Source organism: Camelus ferus, chromosome 17 (genome assembly GCF_009834535.1).
Source record: "Camelus ferus isolate YT-003-E chromosome 17, BCGSAC_Cfer_1.0, whole genome shotgun sequence".
Taxonomy (NCBI): domain Eukaryota; kingdom Metazoa; phylum Chordata; class Mammalia; order Artiodactyla; family Camelidae; genus Camelus; species Camelus ferus.
In genome coordinates, this window is record NC_045712.1 from 18,845,705 (window position 1) to 18,870,946 (window position 25,242).

The 25,242-nt window shown below is 41.1% G+C and overlaps 2 protein-coding genes across 10 annotated transcripts in view; one reads left to right on the forward strand and one right to left on the reverse strand.

The window, feature by feature from the left end:
* Window positions 1-16,516, forward strand: part of ACOX2 (acyl-CoA oxidase 2) — a 30,186-nt gene extending 13,670 nt beyond the window's left edge. Inside the window, 5 exon segments of the mRNA XM_014559358.2 lie at window positions 2,539-2,569; window positions 2,571-2,645; window positions 6,598-6,815; window positions 12,917-13,049; window positions 16,168-16,516. Of these exon segments, the coding sequence (XP_014414844.1) occupies window positions 2,539-2,569; window positions 2,571-2,645; window positions 6,598-6,815; window positions 12,917-13,049; window positions 16,168-16,230 (520 nt within the window). The 3' untranslated portion in view covers window positions 16,231-16,516.
* Window positions 16,517-18,633: 2,117 nt separating this feature from the next.
* KCTD6 (potassium channel tetramerization domain containing 6) overlaps window positions 18,634-25,242 on the reverse strand; it is a 36,814-nt gene continuing 30,205 nt past the window's right edge. For 8 of the 9 annotated variants that reach the window (XM_032458181.1, XM_032458180.1, XM_032458179.1 and 5 more), the window contains 2 exons: window positions 21,287-21,356; window positions 18,634-20,038 (listed from right to left, as the gene is read on the reverse strand). In XM_032458181.1, the coding sequence (XP_032314072.1) occupies window positions 19,352-20,038; window positions 21,287-21,356 (757 nt within the window). In that variant the 3' untranslated portion in view covers window positions 18,634-19,351. Of the gene's footprint in view, window positions 20,039-21,286; window positions 21,357-22,033 lie in introns of all 9 variants that reach the window. The other variant, XM_014559373.2, reaches the window with a different exon arrangement.

Below are 25,242 nucleotides of genomic sequence, written 5' to 3' on the forward strand. Positions count from 1 at the left end.
CTTTTACCTCTTCTTTTCCAATTTGGATCCCTTTTATTTCTTTCTCTTGCCTGACTGCTGTGGCTAGGACTTCCAGGACTATGTTGAATAGGAGTGGTGATAGTGGGCATCCTTGTCTTGTCCCAGATTTTAGTGGAAAGCTTTTGAGTTTTTCACCGTTGAGTACTATGCTGGCTGTAGGTTTGTCATATATAGCTTTTATTATGTTGAGATATGTTCCCTCTATACCCACTTTGGCGAGAGTTTTTATCATAAATGGGTGTTGAATTTTATCAAATGCTTTTTCTGCATCGATTGAGATGATCATGTGGTTTTTGTCCTTTCTCTTGTTGATGTGATGTGTTACATTGATTGATTTGCGTATGTTGAACCAGCCTTGTGTCCCTGGGATGAACCCCACTTGGTCATGATGTATAATCTTTTTTATGTGTTGTTGGATTCTATTTGCTAAAATTTTGGTGAGGATTTTGGTGTCTATGTTCATCAGTGATATTGGCCTATAATTCTCTTTTTTTGTAGTGTCTTTGCCTGGTTTTGGTATCAGGGTGATGGTGGCTTCATAGAATGAGTTTGGGAGTATTCCCTCCTTTTCAATCGTCTGGAAGAGTTTGAGAAGGACTGGTATGAGTTCTTCTTTGTGTGCAAGGAATTTTTAAAATCTTTAGGTTCTTACTGTGATTTGCAATACAAAGAATGTACCCATATGGAAATACTACAAATGTATCAGTATGTAAATACCAGGAAACAAAGCAATACAGTTGTCTCACTAGGGATCTATCTCTAGAGGATTGGTTCCAAGACCCCTTTAGATACCAAAATCTGAGGATGCGCAAATCCTTAATATAAAATGGGATATTTGCATATTTGCGATATTACATGTAGGTGTATGCATGTAACCTACACATCCTCCCATATACTTTAAATCATCTCTAGATTATTTACACTACCTAACAAAATGTAAATGTTATGTGAATAGTTGTAAATACAATGCAAATGATATGTAAATAGTTGCCAGTGTGCAGAATTCGAGTTTTGCTTTTTAGAACTTTCTGGAATTTTTTCCATCCTTTGTTGGTTCAATTTGAAGATGCAGAGACAGTGGACACATAGGGACAACTGTACTCACATGTTTGAAACACCCCACAATCTAAAAATAATTTTCAAAAATATGTCTATATCAAGAGAGAGAATTTATTTCCAGGGACTAGTAGGCTCCAGGGAACACAGACAAGACCAAGGACTCCTCCATTCTGTCATTCAGCAAATACTGTCAGGCATTACTGGATGTCAGGAGTATCCAAATACGCCAAGGGCTGGGCATAGAGAGAGGTCGTGGCCAAATCCAGACACCCAGCTTGGAAAAGAAGGAGAAATTTAACTACCTAGGAGACCTTCTGAGCCCCTCCCCAACTGACACACCAAAAACAACCTGGAAAGAACAGTTTCAGTATATAATAAGAGGTCTGATACCCCAACCCATGGTCCCAGAGATGGTCAGTAGTCATTTCAAGATCACAAGCAACTCGGAACATTCATTTACTTTTTTCTACAAATGTGTCTACAATATGCCAAGCACTGTTCCAGGCACTATGCATCTATCAGTAAACCAGGCATCACAGAACTGACATTTCAGTTGGAGTAGTTGGGTGGGCGAAATAAGGCTGCTCAGGGTAATTAAAATGCCATCACAGTTGGCCCTCCGTATCCACGAATGCAGAACCCGTGGATGGGGGTGCCAACCGTATTATGCCGTTTTATACAAGGGACTTGAGCATCTCGATTTTGCCAACTGCGCAGGTCCTAGAGCCAATTCCCCTGCAGATACTGAGAGACAGCTGTATGTTGCTTTCTGCTTAGAACTCAATGTGACGTGTGCTCTTCTATTTTGTAACAAAGCAAAGTAAGCTTAATAAACTTTTGCATACAAATTCCAAGGGTCATGAATGGATAGGCAGGGAGTAAAAAAAATAAAATAAAGGTTAACTAAATGACAAATGATCAATTTTGTGGTTTGGAGGACAAGGGTTGGTTTTCTGTCTCTCTCTCTCTCTTTTTTTTTTTCTTTTAAGGTCATTTAGGTAGAACTTGGAGCAGATTGGGTGACCATCAGGCCTCACTGGCCGTTAGAGAAAAACCACTCTCCTTGCTTGGCTATAGGAAGTCAGTCAACTGCATGGCCTGAAAACACTGATATCAGGATGGAGTCTGTATTAGAAGAGGGGTGGCACCTGTCCAGGGCCCTGAGATTTTACAGCTGGGAGGTCAAGAACAGCTCTACTCTTTACTAGCTCTGTGACCCTCGACCAGTTAGCTAAGCTCTCTGGGACTCAGTTTTTCCCCACTGTAAATGGGGAATGCCTGCCCTTAAAGGGTTAAAGAGATAATGCATATCAAGTATTTAGCTTTGTAATACAAACAAATGGTCACAAAATGGGAATTATTTCTGCTTCTCCAGGACCACAGGCAGCCTAGGACCAAACGCTAACAATCTCTTCCCCACTCAGTTAAGAAGCAAAACCTTTTTTCTTTGGCCTTCAGGCTCATAAAGGACTCAGCGCATCATTTACAGAACTCTGATGAAATCTGGGGCGGACTGGCACGAGGCATGGAACCAGACCACTGTCATACATCTCCAGGCTGCCAAGGTGAGCTGCCCATCAGCTAAAGCTGCAAGGGAGCCGTTTTGTTCCCCCAGCAGGCTACCCTGCTGAGAACATCTGAGCTCTGCCATTATTCCCCAGCCTTACTCAGTGGCTGCCCTCATTTCACTTCCAAGGCTTTAGTCCAGGGTATTTTAATTAAAGGACTTAACTCCAAAGCAATCTTGCTAGCAGCTCTTAAGGAAAAACGTAATGAGGCAGTGTTATTGGATTTGCTTCAGGTTGTTCAAATATTTCCTCCCAGATAGAAAAGCAGGTCAAGTCTCCCCTCAGCCCCAGAGCCAATCCTTAGATGTCTGATTCAATTTCCACTATGTTTTGTGTTTGTGCATAATTCACAGTCAGCAAATATTTGAGCACCCACTCAACACCAGCCATCAGGCTGGGCACTGGGGGCTCAACAGCGCCCATGAACAGCCACAATCAAGGGAACACTGTGATGGGGAAACACAGGCTGCCACGAGACCCCAGAGCAGGTGCATGTGTACTCACCTTGAGGAGGCATAACAGGCCAAGACTGCAAGGATGAGCTGAAATTAGCCAGGCAAGGGGTGGAGGTTGTGGCTTTGGAGAGGAAGGTTTCTCAGCAAAGAGAACAGCAGGTGTGAAAGGAGGAGGCAAGATAAGGCATGGTACTTGGGAGGAAATGCACATCCTCCTAAAGAGGACCTCAAGGAAGAAGACAAACAAGGAGAAGAAGGAAGGGAGGGGGAGAGGAAAGACAGGCAAGGCCTGGGACCTTCTGCACCATTGTGAGAAGTCTGGGTTTTATTTTCATTGCAACTGGAAGCCTTCGCAGGGTTTATATCAAGAGAGTGGACCAATCATATTCATTCTACAAGGATCCCACAGGCTGCAGGGGGAGAAATGGATGGGAGACTAGAGGTCAGTGAGAAGCAGGCAGCAGCAGCCTGGCCAAGGGGTGAGGGTAGTCCCGGCCATGAACTTGGCAGAGGGCATGGAGAGAAGTGGGTAGATGCAGAGATATTGAGGGAGTAGAAGGGACAGGCTTCAGGGAGTAATGGAGCAGGAAAGAGGTAAGAATGACTCCCGAGCTCTAGCTTAGGCAGCTGGGACCCTGGCCCCACCTACAGCTGGGAAACCAAGGTGACCATTCACTCCTCAGGCATCAGGCCCAGAAAATGGCAGCCTTAGAACAGGAGAGCCCTGAAGTGTTTTGCAGCAGCCCCTGCCGGGCAGGGCCAGTCAGGCAGGCTTGAGCATGAGCGCCACCTGGTGACCTGCCACCTCCTCTCACAATGGCCAGGGACGGTACTTAACTTTGCCAGCCACCATTCTGCCCTGTCCACTGCAGGGGCACTCCCTGCTGTGCTAAACGTCCTACCAACACAGAGGAGGCTGAGCCAAGGCTGTGCTCCACCAGACATCAAAAAAGGAACCACAGTCACCCATCATTCACCTGCCTTCAAACAGACCAGACACTGCTTGCCAGGGTTACTTCATTTAATACACACGACCCTGAGAGCGAGAGGAGCACAAACGCAGTTTTAATGATAAGTGGCTTGCTGGGACGGTGGTGCCCAAGCTGAGTCTCCAAAGTCGTAATAGGCAGGGAAATCTGCCCCTTCTGGTCTTTGTGCCCTGGGAGGCCATCTCCTCTACAGAAATCTCAAGCATCCAACTGGGTTCTATCTGGAAACCATAAACGTAGAGGTAGAGTGACGGCAACACAAGGCAGGTGGGGAACAGAGGCAGAGGGTGGACAAGGAGGAGTGAACCCTGGCCTATATTCTGGTCCCAGCTCTGTGCATGACCTGCCATGTGACCTCAAGCAGTCCTTCCCGCTCTGGGCTTTAACTTCCCTGACTGTAAAGGGGCACGGAAGAGCCCTTTAGGCTCTGATGGGCTCTGGTTTTATAATCTCAGGCTCTGCCCTGAGGTCAGTCCTTAGAACCACTGGAGCAAATGCTGGTACCCATTATAATCTAGCCTCAGTCTCCAGTGGCTTTGGCAATGCAGGGTAGTGGTTAACAGTATAGACTTAACCAGGAGGCAGATCACTTAGTACCCACCTACCAGTGACCTTGGGCAAAGAACTTAATCTCTCAATGCCCCAGTCTCATCTGCAAAGTGGAGCTAATAACAGTCCCCACCTAGGAGGATAATGAAGATTAAATGAGTTAATACATGTAAAACTTAAAGGAGCACCTAGCGTATAAATGCTACACATCCCATCCCCAACCCCAAATAAGACAGGAGGCAGGACTGAAACCAACACACACACAAAGTAAATAAAGTTCACTACGTTCAGAACATGGTGCCAAGGTTTGGTTCAGCCTCTCCATAAAGGAAGAGGCCAGTTTCTGTCTCTGGTCCTCCTCCTGCTTTGCAAGGCGGAGACCCAAGCCCTCGGGCAGCTCTTCATCACTCCAATCCTGAGAATTTGGGGATGTGGCCCTCGCGTTAGAACAGGGAAACAGGGCCTAAATGAAAAAAGTGAGAGTCTCCAGCTTTGCCAAACTGAGTCCAGTTTGAGCACTAGGGGCTGTTTGACCAGGGGCAGCAGAGCACATCCACTCCTTTTCCACATCCAAATGGTGCAAACCCAGCATGGCTGTGAGCACCCCAGGTCCAGGTGGCAAAATGGTGCTATTGGCACCTGCGCTTAAGGCCTCCCGGGAAAGGCAGGTCCTCTCTAAGTGAGAAACTTCATCAGGTCATTGGTCTGTTGAAGACTTTGGTGGCTCCCTGGCCTGCACAGAATAAAACCCCAACCGCGTCATTCACAGCCCTTCACTGACCTAGGTCCCCACTGCCGGTCCACCCTAACTTTCAGAGTTTCCCGTCATCACCTCACCTTTCCGCGGGGATGCAGCCTCATTAAACCGCTGCCACCTCCTGAAAGTACAGCCCTGTGCAGGTGCCGCTCCCCCGCCCAGGATGGCCTTTCCCCGACTCCTTGTCCCCCTGGGTAAACTCCCTTGACCCCTTGAGACACTCTAAGCCTGGCAAGTCACTACCAGCAGTATGGGCGTTACTGGGGAGTTCCCCCCAAATCTGCATTTTGACAAGATCCCCAGGTAATCTGTATCCCCCTAAAAATTTGAGAAGATCTGTTTTATATGCTCTCCTTTTCTCTCTCCCTTCAACAGAACTCATATATACTACCAGATAAAGATAATGTGCATTTGTCTTAGGGAGACGGGGATTATTCAAAATACTTAATAACCAGTAGGGCAGGGGCACCGACCAATCAGAAAAGACTTCAGGCCTAAGGGAAGCAGGGTCTGGAAAACCTCCTGCTGGATCAGTCATTAATCCTCAGTTGCCGGGCTGTGTGAGAAGGAAGTCCCTCTGGCTGGCAAAGGGGGGGCAGTGGTCACTTACCAACCAACATCAGAGTATTATTTTAACCACCAACAAAGCCTGACTGTTGCATTTGGGCTAAATAATAGCACTGCTTGCTTACCTCAAGGAGTTTTACCCTCTGGCTGGGATAAATTTCATGTATATCTTGAACCCCTACCTTCTCACTCCAAGGTGCACTCATATACACACACATACCACTGCCTTGAACACGGCAGATAATAAATAGCTGTTTTCTTGAGAAACATGGTGTTTTTTTTTGAGAAAAGATGCTGTCCCCAGGCCAGCCTCCAATCCTCCTGGTATTCTTTCTCTCTACTTTCAAACTTACTTGAAACTGCCCTAAGCAACACGAGGAAACTAGGGCCAACTTCTAGAGCCCACCAGCCCCTAGCACATGTGCACGCAGTACGTACACACATACGTGTACACACACACACACCCGTCAAAAAGGCTCAGAGGCACAGTGAACTAGGAGAAAAGGCGGCTGCTTGTCAGCCTGCTGGGAAACAGATGACCACAGCAAGCTCATTCCAGCAGTCTTGCCAAGCCCCCAGGATGACTTCTGGATTCAGAAATCAGAGACTAATGCATCTTTGTGTCTTTGTAGGCACACTGCTACTATGTCACTGTGAAGACTTTTACAGAAGCTCTGGAGAAACTAGAAAGTGAACCAGCAATTCAGCAGGTGCTCAAACGCCTCTGTGATCTCTATGCTTTACATGGCATCCTGACTAACACGGGCGACTTTCTCTATGATGGCTTCCTATCTGGTGCCCAAATAGATGTGGCGAGAACAGCCTATCTGGACCTGCTCATCCTCATCCGGTGAGTGGCCAACCCTCACCCTAAACCCTCTGTTCACTTCACGCTCCAAAACCTTGCTAAATGGGGTCTGGCAAAAGCAACAACAGCCCTGGAGAGCATCATTACATCCTAGCATCAGTGCACCAACACAAAGCACTATGGTTAATGAAAGAAGAAAGGGGAAAAATTAGAACTAAAAATGCTTAAGAATAAATTACCTACTTCAATTGAACTCTTCAACACTGTCAAGGAAATAGGAATAGGGTCTAAAGAACATATTAATAAAATGAAGCATACTACATATTAATATATATTAATAATATTAATGAGACTTGATCATAGCTAATACTTAAGGAACACTTATTTGTTACAGACTCTATGCCAAAAGCTTTTACATACATCATCTCATTTAAACCTTGCAGTCTTCTGAAGTGGATATTGTTATCACCCCACTTTACTGGGGAGGAAATTCAGGCTTAGGGTCTAGGTCACTGAGCCCAAGGAGGGGCTGGGCACAATGCAGGACCTGTCTGCCCCAGAGCATGTGCTCTTAAAACTGTATGTGAAAGTGAAAGTTGGGCTACTGTTTATTTCAAACATACCCTTGCCTCTGTTGAATGTGCTTAAGCAAATTCTACTCTTACTAAATTGACTACACTCCCTTTAATGCCCCCTCAGCTTCAAAATTACATTTTTTTAACCTAGTAATTCATATACTGATTTATAAAACAATAATACAAATAATTTTTAAGTACAGCATAATTCAGTACAGCTTAGGGTCATGATACACTAATGCAAAACTTTCCTTCTGTTACTTTAAATATAATTTAAATAATCACTTTAAAAACATATAAAGCCAAAGCCCTGACATGACCAGGGTACTGGAAGAAATAGAAATTAAAACAATGCAAATCAGCCACCATTGTCCACAAGATGGAAAATTAGCTAACTTGAGAACATAACATTTTCTGAGCAAAATATGATGCCTGTTGTGTATGTTGGGGGAGTGGGGGGGAGAGGATAATACGTGTGTCTACAACTTTCCCCCTAAAACTTCCAATAGTTCACATTATCAAGACTGAGAGAATAAAAAGGGAAAGATTTGAATTTTTCAAAATAAGATATTCACAACAAAGTTTTTTTTAAAAAAACTAGACTAAATTCCTTTTATTTCTAACAATATGCAACATGTTACATATGACTCCACACAAGCACCTTGCAGGCAGTTGATGGGCAGTAAATGTTTGTTCAATTAAATCTTCAAAAATTATCAAAAATACATTTGATACAATTACACCCCAGGCATTAAAAACTTTCCCTAATATAGAGAATCCGGTGGTGGGAACCATTAATAGCATAATTGAGTACTGCACAGTTCAAGCCCAACTGTATCTAACTTTCTGAAATGCTTGGCATTCAAAAGCACACAAAAACAATGTTCTAGACTTGATTCGCAGTGATGAGGAACATAACAGATCACCTTAGTACGTATAAGCGTGATGTTCTTCTAACCGCAACAGCACTGCTAAGTGCTTGCCTTGGCTCCAGAGACTTGTAACTCAAGACAAGACAGACAGCACTGACACAGATAGACAATTTATGCATGCATCAAACCCACAAATTGGTTTCTTCACATTATGGTTCCTAAGTAACCTTCCTACTACTACAGGGTAATTAGGTATGTAATAGACTCCATGCTTTTAACAGTTTTATGTCACAATTCCCTGCCTGATCATTCAATATCACCCTCAGATTTCTGAGATGACAAATGAAGGATGGCACACTATTCTAAGTGACAGTAAGAACCAGCTTTTTGTGTTATGGTAATTAACTGGCCCAAACAATTTTCTAGTTGTTTAAATGGTCATAAAATATCAGTTGGAGGACTTCCAGGTAAAGATGCAGACTGAACATATGCATTTATTTTTGTTCCCATCTGAAACTCTAAAACATCAGTAAATTGGTTAAAAAGTTTTAAAAGGCATAAATACACAAAGAAAAAGAGAACAGGAGATGAAAGACAAAATTTGGAAGTGGAAGGACAGTGACTTAGCAGAACTGAATAAACTGAATCATAAACCACAAGCGGGAAAAGCCAAAAAGCAACCAAGTGCCACCAAAGAACCTCAAGAACTAGCAGCACCGTGCATCTCTGGCCATGGGGGTGAATGTAAAACTGACAGGTTGGGTTGAAAGTCTATTTCAGAAGGAGGTGAATCTCCAGTTCCGTCCTTCTCTCGAGTAGTTTTGAAACTTCCCCTGATTGCACCCTGGCAGAAGGGTACTCAGAGGGTCTGTGGACTAGGGAATATCAGGCATAGCTGAGGATGAGGCATATCAGGCTACCCTACGAAAAAAGGGGGCCTGAATAAATGTTTGGAGGCCAAACGTTGACAGCTCTCTCCCCCAGCCCTCTTTTTTCATTGGTTCCTAGAAAATTGGCAGCCAGGCTAGTGTCCTTCAACAAGATGACATGATCCTTCTCTAGAGAATGTGACCAGCCCAAGGGGGAGAGAAGTAAAGACACTGATGCCAGGGGTCCCCTAGTGGTCTACCCAATTCACCCTATAGTGAACCCCACATTGACAAGAACACTCAGGCTTCTAATCAGCTAGTTAATACCCCACTCTTAGCTATGATCAGACACTCAGGGATCACCAGACACATGAGGAAAGCCCCTGACATAAAGGAGACCAAAATAAGCAAGAATGAGGCAACTTGAAGGATACAAGAGACTCTTCAGAGTGAAGCAAACTTTAAAAGATCAGTAATATCCTCAGAGTTAAAGAGGAGATATGGCAACTACAAAATAAGAATGTCATTTCTTAAAAAGTAATATTCAGAGACCAAAAAAAAAAAGAGCTGTATGAAATTAACGATAGTGAAGATGAAAAACTTAGTTGAAAGATTGAAAGAAAGCAAAATGACAAGAAGACAAAAATAGGAGAGAAAAGATAAAAACAAGAGCACTAATCCTACCTGTCCATCTTCTGATGAACAGGTCTAGAAAAAGAAGACAGAGGAAACAGAAGGGAGCAAACCATTAATAAAATAATTCAATAAAATACTCCCCAAATGAAGGATATGAAGGATATGGGCTGAAAAGGCTTAGAGATGCTTACAGATCAGAGGAGAGGAGAGACACACACACACACAAACAAGTCAAACATCTAGTGTGTGAAGTGATCATAAACGCTATGAAGGAAAGGCTAGCAGGGAAAGCAGATCAGGAATGCTGGGGGTGGGGTCGGGGGACTGGAATTTTAAATAGGTCAGAGAAGGCCTCCCAGGGAGGGTGATATCTGAGGGAAGCTGGGAAGGCGGGGAGGTGAGAGGAGCCATGTGGTTGGCTGGGAAAAGCGCATTCCAGGCAAAGGAGAAGTACAAGTGCTGGAGGCCAGAGCGTGCCTGGCACGACCGTCCAGAGAACACAGAGGGGATGCCACAGCAGCTGGAGCGGCATGACTGAGGTGCAGAACGAGAGCAGAGGTCAGAGAGTTAAGGGTGCACTGGGAGGGCCAGGGGGAGGGGGTGCAGATCTTTGCAAAGATTGAAGATTTTGGCTCTTACTGTATGTGAGAACAGGAGGGTTTTGGACATAGGATAGACACAATCTGAGGTAATGTGACATGTATTTATAAAGGATCACTCCAGCTGCCGTATTAGGAATTGACCGGGGATGGGTACGAGGGTGAAAAGCAGGGAGACTAGTGAGAGGTGCTGGTGGACTGGACCATAGAGATCGAACTGGAGGTGGTAGGAAGTGGCCGAAGTTTGGAACAAGATTTGCTGACAGATTAGATATGGAATGTAAGAGGCAGAGATGAGTTCAGGTTTTTGGCCAGGACACAGTTGCCATTTACTATAAATGGGAGAGACTATCGGAGGGCCAGGAGGTCTGGAAGATCAGGAGTGTGGTTTTGAACATTATCAAGTTTGAAGAGCCTGTTAGAGATCAAGTGAGATGTTAGTAAGCAGGTGAGACTGGAGGGATAAATTCAGAAGTCACTGGCATAGGGCTGGGATTTAAAGCCATGAGAAGGACAGTATCACAAGGGATAAGTGTATGAACAGAAGCCCAAGTACTGAGTCTCGGGACCCTCCAGAACTGATGAAGAAGTGACCCTGACAAGAGCTCTTTCAGTGCGGTGGTGGAAGTGAAAACTTCAACGGATGTAGCTGAGGAGAACAGGCAGAGGAGAACTAGAAACAGCAGGAACAAACAAGCCTAACACTTTGAAGGAGTTATGTCACAAAGGGGAACCAAGATATGGCACAGATGATGGAGAGGGAAATAGAGTCAAATGATTGTTTTTCAACGGAAGAAATGATAGCATGTTCATATACTGACGGAAATGATCCAGCAGAGGGGGATTCTGACGTTGTAGGGGAAAGGTAGGAGGCCTTCTGGAACATCGTTCACTATTAGGCAAGAGGGGAGGGCATCTCGTGGACAAGGAGGGACTGGCCTGAGCCGGGGACCTGGACTGGACAGTTTACCTGTACTAAGAGAGGAAACCCTCTATGTTTAAATGTATGGGTGGGAACTTGTGGAAATTCTCTTACTGCTTCTGTTTTATCAGTGAAATAGGACGCGAAGTCATCTAGTTAAGAGAGAGGAGGAGCTGGGTAGTGTAGATCTGAGGATTGAAGAGAAGCTGTGAGATACTCACATAAGAGAATGAAGGAGCAAATGGATTAGAGCAATGTAACATGACTGTGAGGCAGCAATAAAGACCTGCCCGAGCCCTTATCACAGCAGCTAGTATTGGTTTTTCCAGCCATACAGAACTACAAAAGTGTGGTACGAAGTCCGTGAAACTGGAGACAGCGAGGGATGGGGCTTTGCTAAACAGGTACGACAAAGCAAGAAAAATTGTTGAATAATTTGGAGGTAGTGAATATAATAAACTATGGAATTTCAGATGGATAAGGAGGGAAGTGAGACCACAAAGGAGATGAGAGACTTTAAATAGGTAGCAGGTGCCAGTAGGGTCCAAGAATTATAAGCCCTATAGGAAAATTCTTTCCTAACAATGATGAAGTGCCATCCAGGAAGGATTAAAATAGGTGAGTATCCCATTCACCTCAAATGCTTTGTGAAAGGAGGGTTAGGGAAGAGTATAAACCATTACACATTATGCCTTATATCCTCTGCTAAAAAAGGGAAGAATGTGATCTATTTTTTTAATATTGCTTTCAATAGATTAAAATAAAACACACTTTGTTGCCTGAAAGAGAAAATAACAACTACAGAGGTCAGAATCGCAGAGGGAATAAACTAGGAAGGCAGACAGTGAAAAGCACATGGCTGAGACTATGGTGAGACTGCAGACGTGGATGACGAGTCCCGGTGTGTGATCTTGGCGGACAGCGACAGAGGGAGGCTGCAGAGCAAGGTCAACAGGGGAGAAGATTCAGGAACTGAGAAACCATATTTTAGAGGTGCAACCACACAGACAGTGAAGTCACTAAGAATTATAACAGAAGGGCTGAAGAGAGATCACTGTCACAGGAGAGATGCGGTGGGAACAGGGCTCAGCTGTGAACAGAATACAGAAAGGCATAATAGTAGACAGGATACATACAGTCATAATGACATAAGCACCGAACATTGGTCTGGCCAAAACTATAATTATATTGGGAGGCAGGAAGGCCATGGGAGGAAGCAGAGGTTGAGGGATGGGGAGGGGGGTGATAGGTAGGGGTGAGGAGAGGGGTACTAAAATAAATCTGTGTTTTGTGTAACAGAGAGTTAATAGGTGATATCTAAGATGGAATAATCAAGAAGTAGCAATACTATCAAGACATTTAGAGGCATCCAGGTAGATTCCAAAAATATCAGCTAAAAGACTAAAACCAATTGCTTCTGGGGATGAGGGGAAGAAATGGAGGCAAGAGGCAGGGATATGCTGGTTTTAAATCACAAGCCTTAAAGAACTATTTGACTCTTTATATTGTGCCTATGTAACTAATCAAAAATAAAAACTTTAAAAAAATAGTTATTCAAAAAGTGGAGTATGATGCAACTTCTAATTAGGTGTGGTTATTGACCATCCCAGATTAATCAGCTTCATAAGAGCAATCTAAAATATTCACACACTATTTTTTTTCTCTCTCAGGAAGGATGCTATCTTGTTAACTGATGCTTTTGACTTCACCGATCAGTGTTTAAATTCAGCACTTGGCTGTTACGATGGAAATGTCTATGAACGTCTGTTCCACTGGGCTCAGAAGGCACCAACCAATACTCAGGTAGTTGAATAGAACACATTATAAATTATGTAAGAAAGCAGAGAACAGGCAGTGTGTACACCTCCATGTTTTCCCATTTTAATTGATGCCTATTAAGTTAGCAATGGCTTGGCATAGCATGTCTATTTAAGATATTGTGAGAATACATAAAAGAAACCAGGAGCAGGGATGTGGCCCGGCAGGAACTCTGAGTCTGGACTGTAATCAGCAAAATGCACGGCTCAGAATCTGGTAAAGGGAATGGGGAGGAAGGCCCAAGCTCTCAATCATGGCTGACATACCCAAGGGTGGACACACAGTGGCAAACTGGCTTTTAAGTAACAAAAACAAGATGATAAATCATCAGCACTGATTTAGCTATTTCATTTTCAGCCTTTTAACTCTCAGTTTTGTATTGAAAAACCAAGCATGCAGGGGTGATAAGAAGTTTAGGGGGTGGGAGGGTGTCTCTCAGCTCTCACTGACGACTGGAGATGCCTCCTGTCTCTTCACTCCGAGGAACATAATCCCACCCAGAAAAAAAGAAGGCCGATGCACTGCCATCAACAGCCCAGGAAAGACAAATAAATGACAATCGCAAGGGCTGTGGTGAAAACATTCCAAATGTCCTAGGAGAGCATACCAGAACTCATTAACAGAAGGGGGAGGGCCAGGGTCCCAGACTCTGCTGTGAAATGCTGTGAACACCACTGACCACATCAACTGGAGTAAGATGTAAACCCTGTATTTAGAATTTGGGGCACCAACACTTAATAGGAGATTTGATACAGATGATCAAAGCCAAGGTAGTCTACAGATACACAACAGGTTAAGCTCTGTAATGCAAACATGTTATTCAGATGGCGAAGCTCACTTTACCTCTTCAGTCAAATTTCAGAAAAGGTGTCTTAACACCTTATCACATTGGCAGCTCTCAGGCTTTCATTCACACTAAGCAGGCTGTCAGACTTGCTCTTAACATTCTCCATCCTGTCATACCTCGTAGCTTAACTTAACAAGATTATCTGAAGCTGCAGCACAACCAGTTACCCCCAAGATGGCTGTCAGAAGGCAGATCCATTCTGGTCCTTCCCTGTTTTTAGGAAGGCATCCTTTTAACTCAACAAGCAAATATAAAGAGCTTACCTAAAGAAGGTATGATCCATCGACTGTTTAGTACAGTTTTAGCTACTTCTAGTGCGTTACTTTCTCTAATGATTAGATCTACTTTCTGACATTTAAATCCTGGCCAAGAGCTGCAGCAGTCCTCTCACTCCAGATTAGCCCCAATGGTCTAACACGCATGCCCTTTGGTGCTCCAGATAAAAACCTACCCTGCTGTCGCCCCTGTCAGGAAACGCCGACGTATCTAGCTCAAACCTGTTTTCCTAGCAAGACAAGGAAACATGCGTTCTCCTGGTTCTTCTTCACTAAAGAACATAAGGACTTTCTTGTTTTTCATTTTGTTTCTAATCCTCATCTTGAAAGAATTTCATCTGGACACTATATGAGGGCAGGCTTGTCTAAATGAGGGGCAGGACTGCCCCACATCTCAACAGACTTGGTAAAATGCTGATGCACCGCATCCCATTCACTCCTCTCTTCCCTATCTGCTGTTACCTGACTGTGAGCCAGGACGGCGTCTTCATCTTCCTAACTCCAGAGTCTGTCACATACTAGGTATTCTGCGTTTACAGGATAAATGAACATGGTTGTGACCTACATAGTGGGACAAGGACCCTGCTGCATACACAATGCTGCAAACTCACTCGATCCTAGCTGCCATTACCTTGCCAGTGAGGTGACAGGTACAGCAATGTGGCTCTTTCATGAATAGTGATTTAGGAATGTGAGATTATAAGTGACCCTGAAGATCTGTTTCCAGTTAGCTAAGATGACACTTGGTTGACTACTAAAATATAGCCACCTAATCTTACATTTCTGGCTCCTCTAGGGACCACCAAAATAGTACTCTCAAAGTGTATTTTTCTTATCTGCTGTAGATGATTTTGAAACTGTAATAAGAGACATTTGCACCAGCAGAAAAAGGAACACCACAGGTACTTCAAATAAATTAAAACAAAAGCTGTGTTGAAACATGCCTTATAGACACAGAAGTACAAATGGGAATATATTTCACTGACATTTCCACCAAGAGAAAAGCGCCATGCCACGTTAAACGTCCTAGAGTCCTAAGAGTCTCTCTTCTGTCTGGGGCAGGTTAAGTGTTGAGCTTTATCCCCAGGCAGGATGATGCCCTTCCATGGTTCACTCTCACCATAGTATCTGCTTTTTTTTTTTTTCCCTTGGCTTTTTTCCTGATTTGGATGCCATTTCAAGCCATTTTCTTCTAAATAAACTGCAAAAGGCTGCTCCCCTTCCCCACGTGAACTCTTATCTAAGTGATTCCCTACAGACACAAGCAGTGGAGGAACCAACAAGGATAATTTCAAAATAAGAATCCCATTTCCCCCCATCATTCTATTGTATAAATTTGCCCAAGTAGTTGCTAGATGTGTTAAACGCATCTACTGATCCATTCATTCATTCAGCAAATATTTATTGGGCATATTATTTATGCCAGAAACTATTCCAGGTACTAAGGACAGAGTGGAAAACAAAAGTTATAGACTGTCTTTAAGGAGCTTAGTTTTAGCCTAGACAGGCAAAAAAGTAAACAAACAAGTTAATACTATAAGAGACGAGGGCAGAGCTGTGAAGAAATCAAGACATCATCTTAGAGATTAATGGGGATAACCTATTCCCACATAGAATATTGCTTACTTGATTCTACCTTCTGGTTCCTTGCTTTGTGGTTAATACGTTTAATTTAAAAGAGCCTCACAGTGTCAAGCCTTTTATTTGTGTAAAAACCCAAAAGCAAATGATAAGCTGTGTTTTTTTTTTAATTGGCCACCTGCATCCACAATTTTAAATCTGCATAAGAAAAGGAAGGATGCCCTTTGGAAAAAAATGTTTGTCCATATGTTCATACAAAATGAATTTTAAAACTAATTTTTAAAATTAAGAATCTTATGTAATGCTGCTTTTTTGAAACTAAAAACTTAATTTGAAAGTAAAAGTCATTAATCCTGGCAGAAATAGTCTGTCTTAATAATGTACTTCTTTCTACAAACAGGGGAACCCGGCCTATGAGAAATATCTAAGACCACTATTACAGAGATGGAGATCCAGGCTATGAAATAATCAAGCATTCAACAGGCACCACTGCGTGATAATGGTACTATAGCATACGCATTATTAAAACTGACAACTACATATGTATGTATTTTCTTAAAAGATCCATTATTTTTCAGAGACACAGTCTAAAGTGGATGAAATATCTGTGATTTACTTGAAAATAATCCACAGGAAGAAAAATAGGGTGTGGATTGTTGTTGAAGCTGTTCAATGGGTATTTACACTATTCTCTCTACTTTAGAAGAGGTTTGAAATTTCCCACAATTAAAAAAAAAATTGTAGCACTATCCATTTGTAGCATCTATTTTGTTAAATACCAGGGTTTTGCTTTAGATCCAGCATGAGCCAACAGACTGATTAGTTATCACTTGTGTTGTTACAGCACACAGTTATTTATCCCAGGGCTCAGAGGAACACACACACACTCCTCCTCCAAAAGAGCCTATATTTATTATAATCTAAATAAAATGTAGACCACTTCACATCTGTCAGAACGACTGTCATTAAAAAGGTAACGAATAACAAGTGTTGGCAAGGATGTGGAGAAAAGGGAGCCCTTGTACACCGCTGGAGGGAATGGAAATTGGCACAGCCACTATGGAAAATAGTATAAAGGTTCCTCAAAACATTAAAAAAGAACTACCATATATCTAGCAATTCCACATCTGATTATTTATCCAAAGAAAACAAAAACACTAATTCAAAAAGATACATGCACCCCTACAGCCACTGCAGCATTATTTACAATAGCCAAGATATGGAAGCAACCTCAGTGTCCATAGTAGATGACTGAATGGATAAAGACGACGTGGTGTGTATATACAATGGAATATATACATGGATGGACCCAGAGGGTATTATGCTAAGTGAAATAAATCAGACACAGAAAGACAAGTACCATATGATTCACTTACACGTGGAATCTAAAAAACAAATGAGCAAACAGAAACAGACTCATAGATACAGAGAACAAGCTGGTGGTTGAGGGCAGGGAGGGGAGATAGGTGAAAGGGATTAACCAGTACAAAATTCCAGTTACAAAATAAGCAAGCCATGGGATGTAAGGTATAGCACCAGGAATACAGTCAGTAACACTGTAATAACTTTGTATGGTGACAGATGGTTACCAGGCTTCTTACGGTGATCAATTCACAATGTATATAAATGTCAAATCACTATGTTGTACACCTGAAACTAACATCATATTGTGTGTCAATTAAGAATGAAATGAAAAAAAAAAAGAGCCTTAGGAATACAACTAATATAAATGTTTAAAAATCAACCCTTCTACACTAAAAATGATGTAAAATTTCATAAAAGGCATAATTGTCTCAAATTGCCCATATATAATCAAGCTACATTTTTCACATCATTTTCAACTACCTAAGTATATAAAACTTAAAATTAAATACCATCAAACAAAGTAAACTGCATAAAATCTCAGTTGGCTACTTTTCCTAATTTACTCATATAAAAAAATCACTTTTTAATAATTTATAAATCCAAGAAAATTTACCAAAAGCAAACTTATCTCCAGTGACATGGGCAAGGAAGAGACCTCATAAATGTTTAACTTTTAAAACCTTGTAACAACTAATATTATTCCCATTTCCATACCTGTTTTCAACCCAAATAATTTTATCTTGCATTTACCTCAGCTAACTCATCAACACCTAACTGGATAGGTTGTTTCTTTTCTCATGGTTTCTTTTTTAGGTAACTACTCATCAATTTGAAGTAGGAGACAATTTTCTAAAAAGATAACCTCATCCTAGCACATTTACTGAAACCACAGCAACCTGCCAATAACATAAAGGAATTTTAGTTTGAAGATGGTGAATCCTTCCTCTGAGTAACTTCCAAGAAATAGAATCAAATGAACTATGCAAAGTAAGACTATTGTGAAATAAATAAAAGTACACCACATCCCAACTGTTCCAGATCCTTCACTCACTGCAGTTTTCTTCTCAGAAATAAACTTAACTTCAATGATAAAATACATTTGTGGGTCACCATAACATACAAGAATAAAATGGCTGAAGAGTCAGTTTGTCCCTGTGCTCAACACAAAGCTAGAATAAGGGTCACAGAGCAATGACAATCGGGTGGCTTACTAAAGAAAAATCCGCAATCTTCAAAATAAGTCCTATTTGGAAAAAATGCGTCAAACTGATGTTCACAGTACAGATATGCACTCTTTAAGACAAAACTAGTAATTCTATCAACTCCCTGCTTCAACGGCACAGAATTCTATAAATTGCATCCTAAAGTTCCATGGAGTCCTCCTGAATCAAATACAAATGTGCTATAGGCAGTATTTATTGGGACATTAGGGGAAAAAAAAAAATTTAGACAAGAAATATCATCTTCCCCCTGAACTGACAATAATCAACAAATACAAACCTAATTTTCATATTTCATTTTTTATTAGCTTTTTTCTGGTAGACAGTACAGTTGGGAATTATACTGCACCAGGCATAGGAAGTAAGATTTCTACCACAAGGACATTTTGTATTCAGAATCCAATATAAATATTTCTATCCGACATTTCCATGGCTACAGATATTTGGTTGCTTGATTTATATGCATAGAAAGAAACAGTTGTCATAACTGTAAAAAGCAGTACTTAACAAGTACTTTTAAATGATTGGAACAGTTCTCCTTCAATATTACAATACTGTTTATTGGTCTGAAAACTAGGTCACCCTACACGATGTTTTGATTTTTCTCAAAGGCATCATGAGTACTCTGTTTATTCTTTCATTCCTGCATTTTTAGCCTTCTAGTTGAGTTAGGGACTATTTAATCAGAAAACATTTTTGCACTGTAATAAAAAAAGCTCTGTTAAGGGTAGATTATATACCATAATGATTTTCAGACTTCTTTTTATAAAAAAGGTATCTGGAGGCTCTGAACAGGCACATGCATACTCAGGGTGAAGGGAACAAAACATAGAGGAGTCTGCTAAAGCACAAAACTTCCTTCTGGTCCCCAATGCCTTCAAATAAATACAAATATTTAAAAAAAAAAAAAACAAAACTCACACTGATTAAAAAAAAAAAAATCAGCCTCTTCCGTCTCCTGGAGAGTCCGTTCCCAGGAGCCTCTCCCAGGACAGGAGGTCAGTCATCCGTCTTCCGGGCCAGCCTGCAGAAAGTCCAGTTGTGCTCCACTGTGTTCTCATTGGCCCGCTCACTCATATGATGCACTCGGGTGTTGCGGATCGTGAAACCTTGTTTCGTAATGTATTCCATCAGGTGGACCCGGAGAGAAACTTCCTGGTGATAATCACAGGGTCCAAAAGTAAAGGAAACCTGGCAATCTCTGGTGTCCATCATGTGCTTATTCCACTTCGTAAAATAGTTTGATATACCTTCTAGTAAGGAATGGACCTTGGTGGTGATGGTTAATTGGGTTATGATAACAGCTACTGGATTGGAGTACTTAGAAAGCTTCCGAGTACTAGACAATTCCACAACTTCTTCAAAAGTATCCATAGGATACAAAGGCTTGGGGTCATTGAGACACTGAATCAAGGGCTCAATCTGATAAAAATCTGCTTCTTTCCGAAGCAGATCAAATTCCTTAAAATCCAGGGGTAAGGTCAACTCTGAAGTTCTTAAGAAGTTAAGGACATATCGGAAAAGAGGTCCATCTCGATCAATGAAGTAATTGCCTTGAGGGTCTCGCGCCGTGGGGAAGTCCCCCCCGAACATAGCTCCAAGCATGGAATCCGGGTAACGCGTCAACGTGGTGAGAGATGTTGTGTACAAGTGTCCACCTACATTTAACGTGACTGGGTCAGTCATCTGAAATTTTTTAAAAAATGATCAGTAATCTGAAAATTTTTTAAATCCTAACTTTGACAAATTAAGAAAATTAGTGGTAACAAGCAAAGCAAAAGATTCTTTCAGGCTGGAACATACTTAGCAATCCACTGATGCAAAACAGCTTTACTTTCACATGAAGGGATCTAACATTTGCTTTGATTAGAAAAAAGAGGTAAATCTAATTCTTTAAAACCTTACGTGAAGAAAGGAGGGCATGACTTCCAAAGCCATTTAATTTCAGGCCCAGTATCTAGAGAGAAGTTTTCAAGTCAGAGTGTATCACAGGAAGGAAAAGGCCAAACTAAAATATACTCCTAAAATATATTTCCTATTTGAAAAAAGAGACTTTCATTTTTCTTAACTCAATTTAATATAAAATAGAATAAAAATGTTTTGATAACATAAAGATACTTACTTTCAATATTTTTGTCTTTTCCCCCTCAAAAAAAAAGGGGGGGATAGTGAAATTTATTTTAAAAATGAAAATCTGTGCAGACCTAATCCTCCTAACTTCTTCATGGAAATAACAGTGCCAAATTAAATGTACTAAATTAAATACACACTTTGGTCAACACAATCTCATATACCCAAAGGCTAATAATAGCAGCTTTCAAATTTCATAATCTGATAGTGTATTCACTTTAGTAACATTAATGTTGCAATCTGACCTTTAATTTTTAAAAGGCAAGCTTCTCTAGATAATACATACCTTTGGTTTTGGAAATCATGTTTAAGGAATAAATAAGACAGACAAGCAAAGGCAGGTACTAAGCAAGTAAAATAATTCTTACCAAAAGAAAAGAGAAAGATACATGCACATGCAAACAAAAAGTGCTAGTGGGAGAAGTGGCACCTCCCCAATCACAAGAAAATGTCCTCTCATCACCTACTAGACATTTAATCGTCACTATTCTATGAAGACAGCTTTTTAAGAGCAACATAGAGATCAAAACCTCATGATCTCTCTCAAGTAAGTGATTATAAAAAGTTACATGGAGAGTCCACTTGAGCTTGCTTAACTAAAAACACCAAACAAAATTAAAACACCCAAAAAGATACATTTCAACTTATGGGAGCCAGGCGCGCGGGGGGGAGGGGGGTGCTGCACCATTTATAATTTTTATTCTTACAAGAGGTATTATACCTAAGACTACGTAAAAAGGGGGGGGGGGGAGACACACAACAATAATTTGCCAGCCTTCAAAATGCATCTGCAAAGCCTCTCACCATATAGCCCCAGTCTCCATTATCCATCTGCTCCACTGCTGCGTCTCGGGGAGCCCAGGTTCCAGGGAAACTTAGAGAAGAGAAAAAGACATGTGATAGCGCATGTAACTATGAAAACAGAGAGGAAAGGTTTTCCCACCCAAAAGAGCAGGCAAACACCAGAAAACTACTCATCTTTGCTCAACTAAAACCTGCTACCGGGCAGAGACCTTGGGAAGAAAGCACTCCTCTATGGCCTTCTATGGGTGCCCCATCCTTACTACAGTGGGTACCTAAGAGACTGGCCATCTTTACAGTGAGTCATCCTATACCTATAGAAGAAGACAGAGCCCAATAAGTAAACCAGTCATTCACATCCTACCTATCTTCTCCCAAAATTCAATTTTTAGAATTTCCATAGGAGAACATTATGTTTAATTCTACAATCTTATCCTGGTACAAACCTATGATAATCCTCACCAAAAATGTTGTTTAAGAGAAAGGGAGAAAGAGAAAATTTTTTCATCAGCATTTCAACTATATACATTAAACATCTCAGTAAAGGCATCTAAAAACATAAACTTCCAAGACACCAGTATCTCTTTCCAAGAGAAAAACATCAGAATGTTATTTCTTTTATAACAATATAAAAAACTAATTATACTTTTAATAATGATACATTTCATTTTGTACAATCAAAACAAAAAGAAAACAATTTAAATGCCAAACCATTAGAGCACAACGTGGGGCAAAAAGAACCTTACAAACCTGTTTGAGAGTCACTCAGCCGGCACTTAAGGAGAGTCAGCCTGAAGACACTGATAAACACCCAGATACTAATGATGCCAGTTTGAATTTATTTTTATCTACAATTCAAAAGCACTTAAACAAACAGTTTCCCAGCTACTGAATTGCTTTAGTCAGTTCCCTCTCACACACATCATTCCCCGAACTACCCAGCAAAGCAAACTCCAGACCAATTTCAAAAGCTCTGGCAAGAGACAGTAAGAAACATGGACATATTGGTATTTATCTAAGAAAAGTGCTGTCTTTTTTACGTGGTCTTTGAACAGATTCACTTTTCCCACTTTTAGAGGAATCTGGCACACGAATTCCCAGAACAGGCCCTGGCTACAAAAGATCACAAAGGCTCTTTCTCAAAAGGTCACTCAGGCATGTAGAGAACATTTGCATAGCACAGCAGGGGCTGAAATCAGAGCCTGAAGCATCTATTTCTCTACCTTGCAAATTCTTCAAAGCAAACAAGCTAAAATGTGGACCAGACAACGTGCAGTCAGTTTTTATTCCCCACACTCAGCAGTTGGATATAGAGATCTCCACATCTTTGGGGTGCGAAATGAAACAAATGTCAAATTCAGGGCTGTTGTGAACCACCTTTCATTCCTCCGACTCGCTACACAAACACTATTTGAAGTAAACAGAACCACTGAAACAGGCTTTACTGATTTGTATTACGAACATCTGATTCAGCTACTGATACAACAGACAGACTTAAAAGGCCAGTCATCCAAAGGTTTGAGAAAGATGCTCATCTTTGAAATTTGCCCATCACTCAAATTATTCATTCCTGACAGCTTCAAAAATAATTCAGTCAACCAACATTTACTGGAGAAGTCCATGTGCAATGCAGATATGCAGAAACAGGAAAGGTACTATCCTTGCCCTCGTGGAGCTTTCAATCTACAAAGGAAGGCAGCATGCAACAACTGAAGTACAGAACAGAATTCAAAAGTACTATGTAATACATGGACTGGCAGAGGCCTGTAGGAAAAAAGAGCAAGAACAATTCCAAATGGGAGAATGGAGGACTTCCGGGAAGAGCTTGCTCAGTAGAATTCTGCAGGAATATTAAAACAACCTGAAAAGGGACTGAAGAATAAAGAAACAATTTAAGGGCGCTTTTTCCCACCACAACAGTCCTGATACAGTAAGCAGAGCATGAATTACTATCCCCCTTTAAGAGATGCAAAACAGAGAAACAGCAGATTGAGAGGCTTGCTCAAGGCCCACAGCTAGAAAGTAACTGAATAAGAACCTGGGTTTTCTGACTCCTAGTCTAGATCTTTCCATAAACCCCTTCTTGGGTAGAAATCCAAAGAACAGAATCCAAGAAACAAGAAATCAAAAGGATTACTGTAAACCACCCCTTGCTACAGCCATCTATTAACCCCATCCACCTAGTGGGGATTTATTTACAAATTTAACAGTAACTCAGTCAAAGTGAACAGTCAAAATGGGTTTGTAAAAATTCCCCTGAGGCACAACAGCAAGCACCTACTCACACGTAAGACTGAAGGCTACTGTCCTCTTTCTTAAGCGAAGAAGTCCAATGCATGAATATTCAAACAGTTAAATGAGAAATGAGAGACCAAAGACAAGGAAATAACCAGACAGCATCAGAGTTAACAGCTGTTGTGCAAGGACTATCCACTATTAATCCTTTTCCCCCCCCCGCTTTTTTTCCAACTAAATCAAAACAAGGTAACTTCCTGAGCAATGGTAAAAAGAAAATTAGATGATGCCCCTGAAGCTGTTCCACAGCAAAAGCTGAAGTTCTGTTCCGGTATAAAGATGTAATGAAACCTCAAGCTTAATAATTCAGGAAAGCAATTATGGGAATCTATATAAGCCCATTTAAAAAAAAAAAAGCCTCCCTTCATTTGTGTATAACATATGTCAAAATAAAACGAAGTACTATTAGTCATTTCCAATAATAACAACTAAACCGTCCCCAAAAATCAAATGGTTCACTAAAGAGCTCTAAGGGAAAAAACAGTATTGATTAGTTTAGATTTCTATCTCCACTCTTTAATTCTAAAAACCCACTGTGGAGATGCTTAGATATAGCAAGAAACAAACCAAAGAAAGCAAGATTACTGGTCATCCAACAGCTAATTAACCTGTGAACTGATGACTATTAGAACATCTCAGAAACAATACAGATGAATGAAATAAAACATAATCCAAAAGAATTTCCGCACTGGCTTCAATATCTTCTACTAAGTCATTTTCCAGAGCTGCTAACAATTAGAAAATGATTCATTTGCTTTTCATCTTCTCTCCCTTCTGGCATAGTCTCCAGTGGAGGGCTTAGTGAGAAATCAAAGGACCACAACACAGGCGGCAGAAGGAAAATCTTGAAATGGGCATCAAATGGGCCTGTTTTACTTCATGAAGACAAAGAAAAATCTAGTATTTCAAAAAATTTGCCAGGAATGGAGATTATGAGGATAACAGTGAAAAAATTTTCCTTTAAAGTGACTTTCCTTACTAAGGATCGTTTTAAACAGTGAATGCAACCAAGCACAATCATAAAGTTCGAAAAAAGAGTTCTGTCCCAGTAAAATCAGTTTCACCTGAAAAGATTTGACCTATGGCACAAATAAAGTTCTTGTGGAATCAACCAGCTGACTGTTGCCAAAGAATAAAAAGCAGCACTGAAAATTCACCCACGTTTCAGCTTCAAAAGTTAATTATGACTAATGTATAAATTCTGACAGTGTAACGTTAGCAGATAATTACATTAAGGAAAACACATGTCAAAGAATTATAAAAGCCTTAAAAGAAATTGCTATACATTTTCTAAAGTAGTAAATCTGAAAAATGCACAATTCAACAAAGTTAATGACTTAAAGAACAACCTAAGAACCCCTGAAAATCATTCTCCTGACCACTCCATAATTCCAATTGCAGGCTTTATGGTTATGATGAACTAAGTTAGCACAAATATTCTGGGTTTATTGTTTCAGCTACGGACTAAGAATTCTCCAGGACAAAAGTTCTGCTCCTATCTAATAACCTATATATTGCAATACACACCTTCAAATTTGAATAAATAATAAAAACTTGTAACCACTGCTTTCCCAAAGTTTCCAGGTAGCCCTTTTAAAACACTTTTTTTTACTGAAATCTTTCTGTCTGGCATTCAGAAAAGAACACTGAATACAATCCATCTA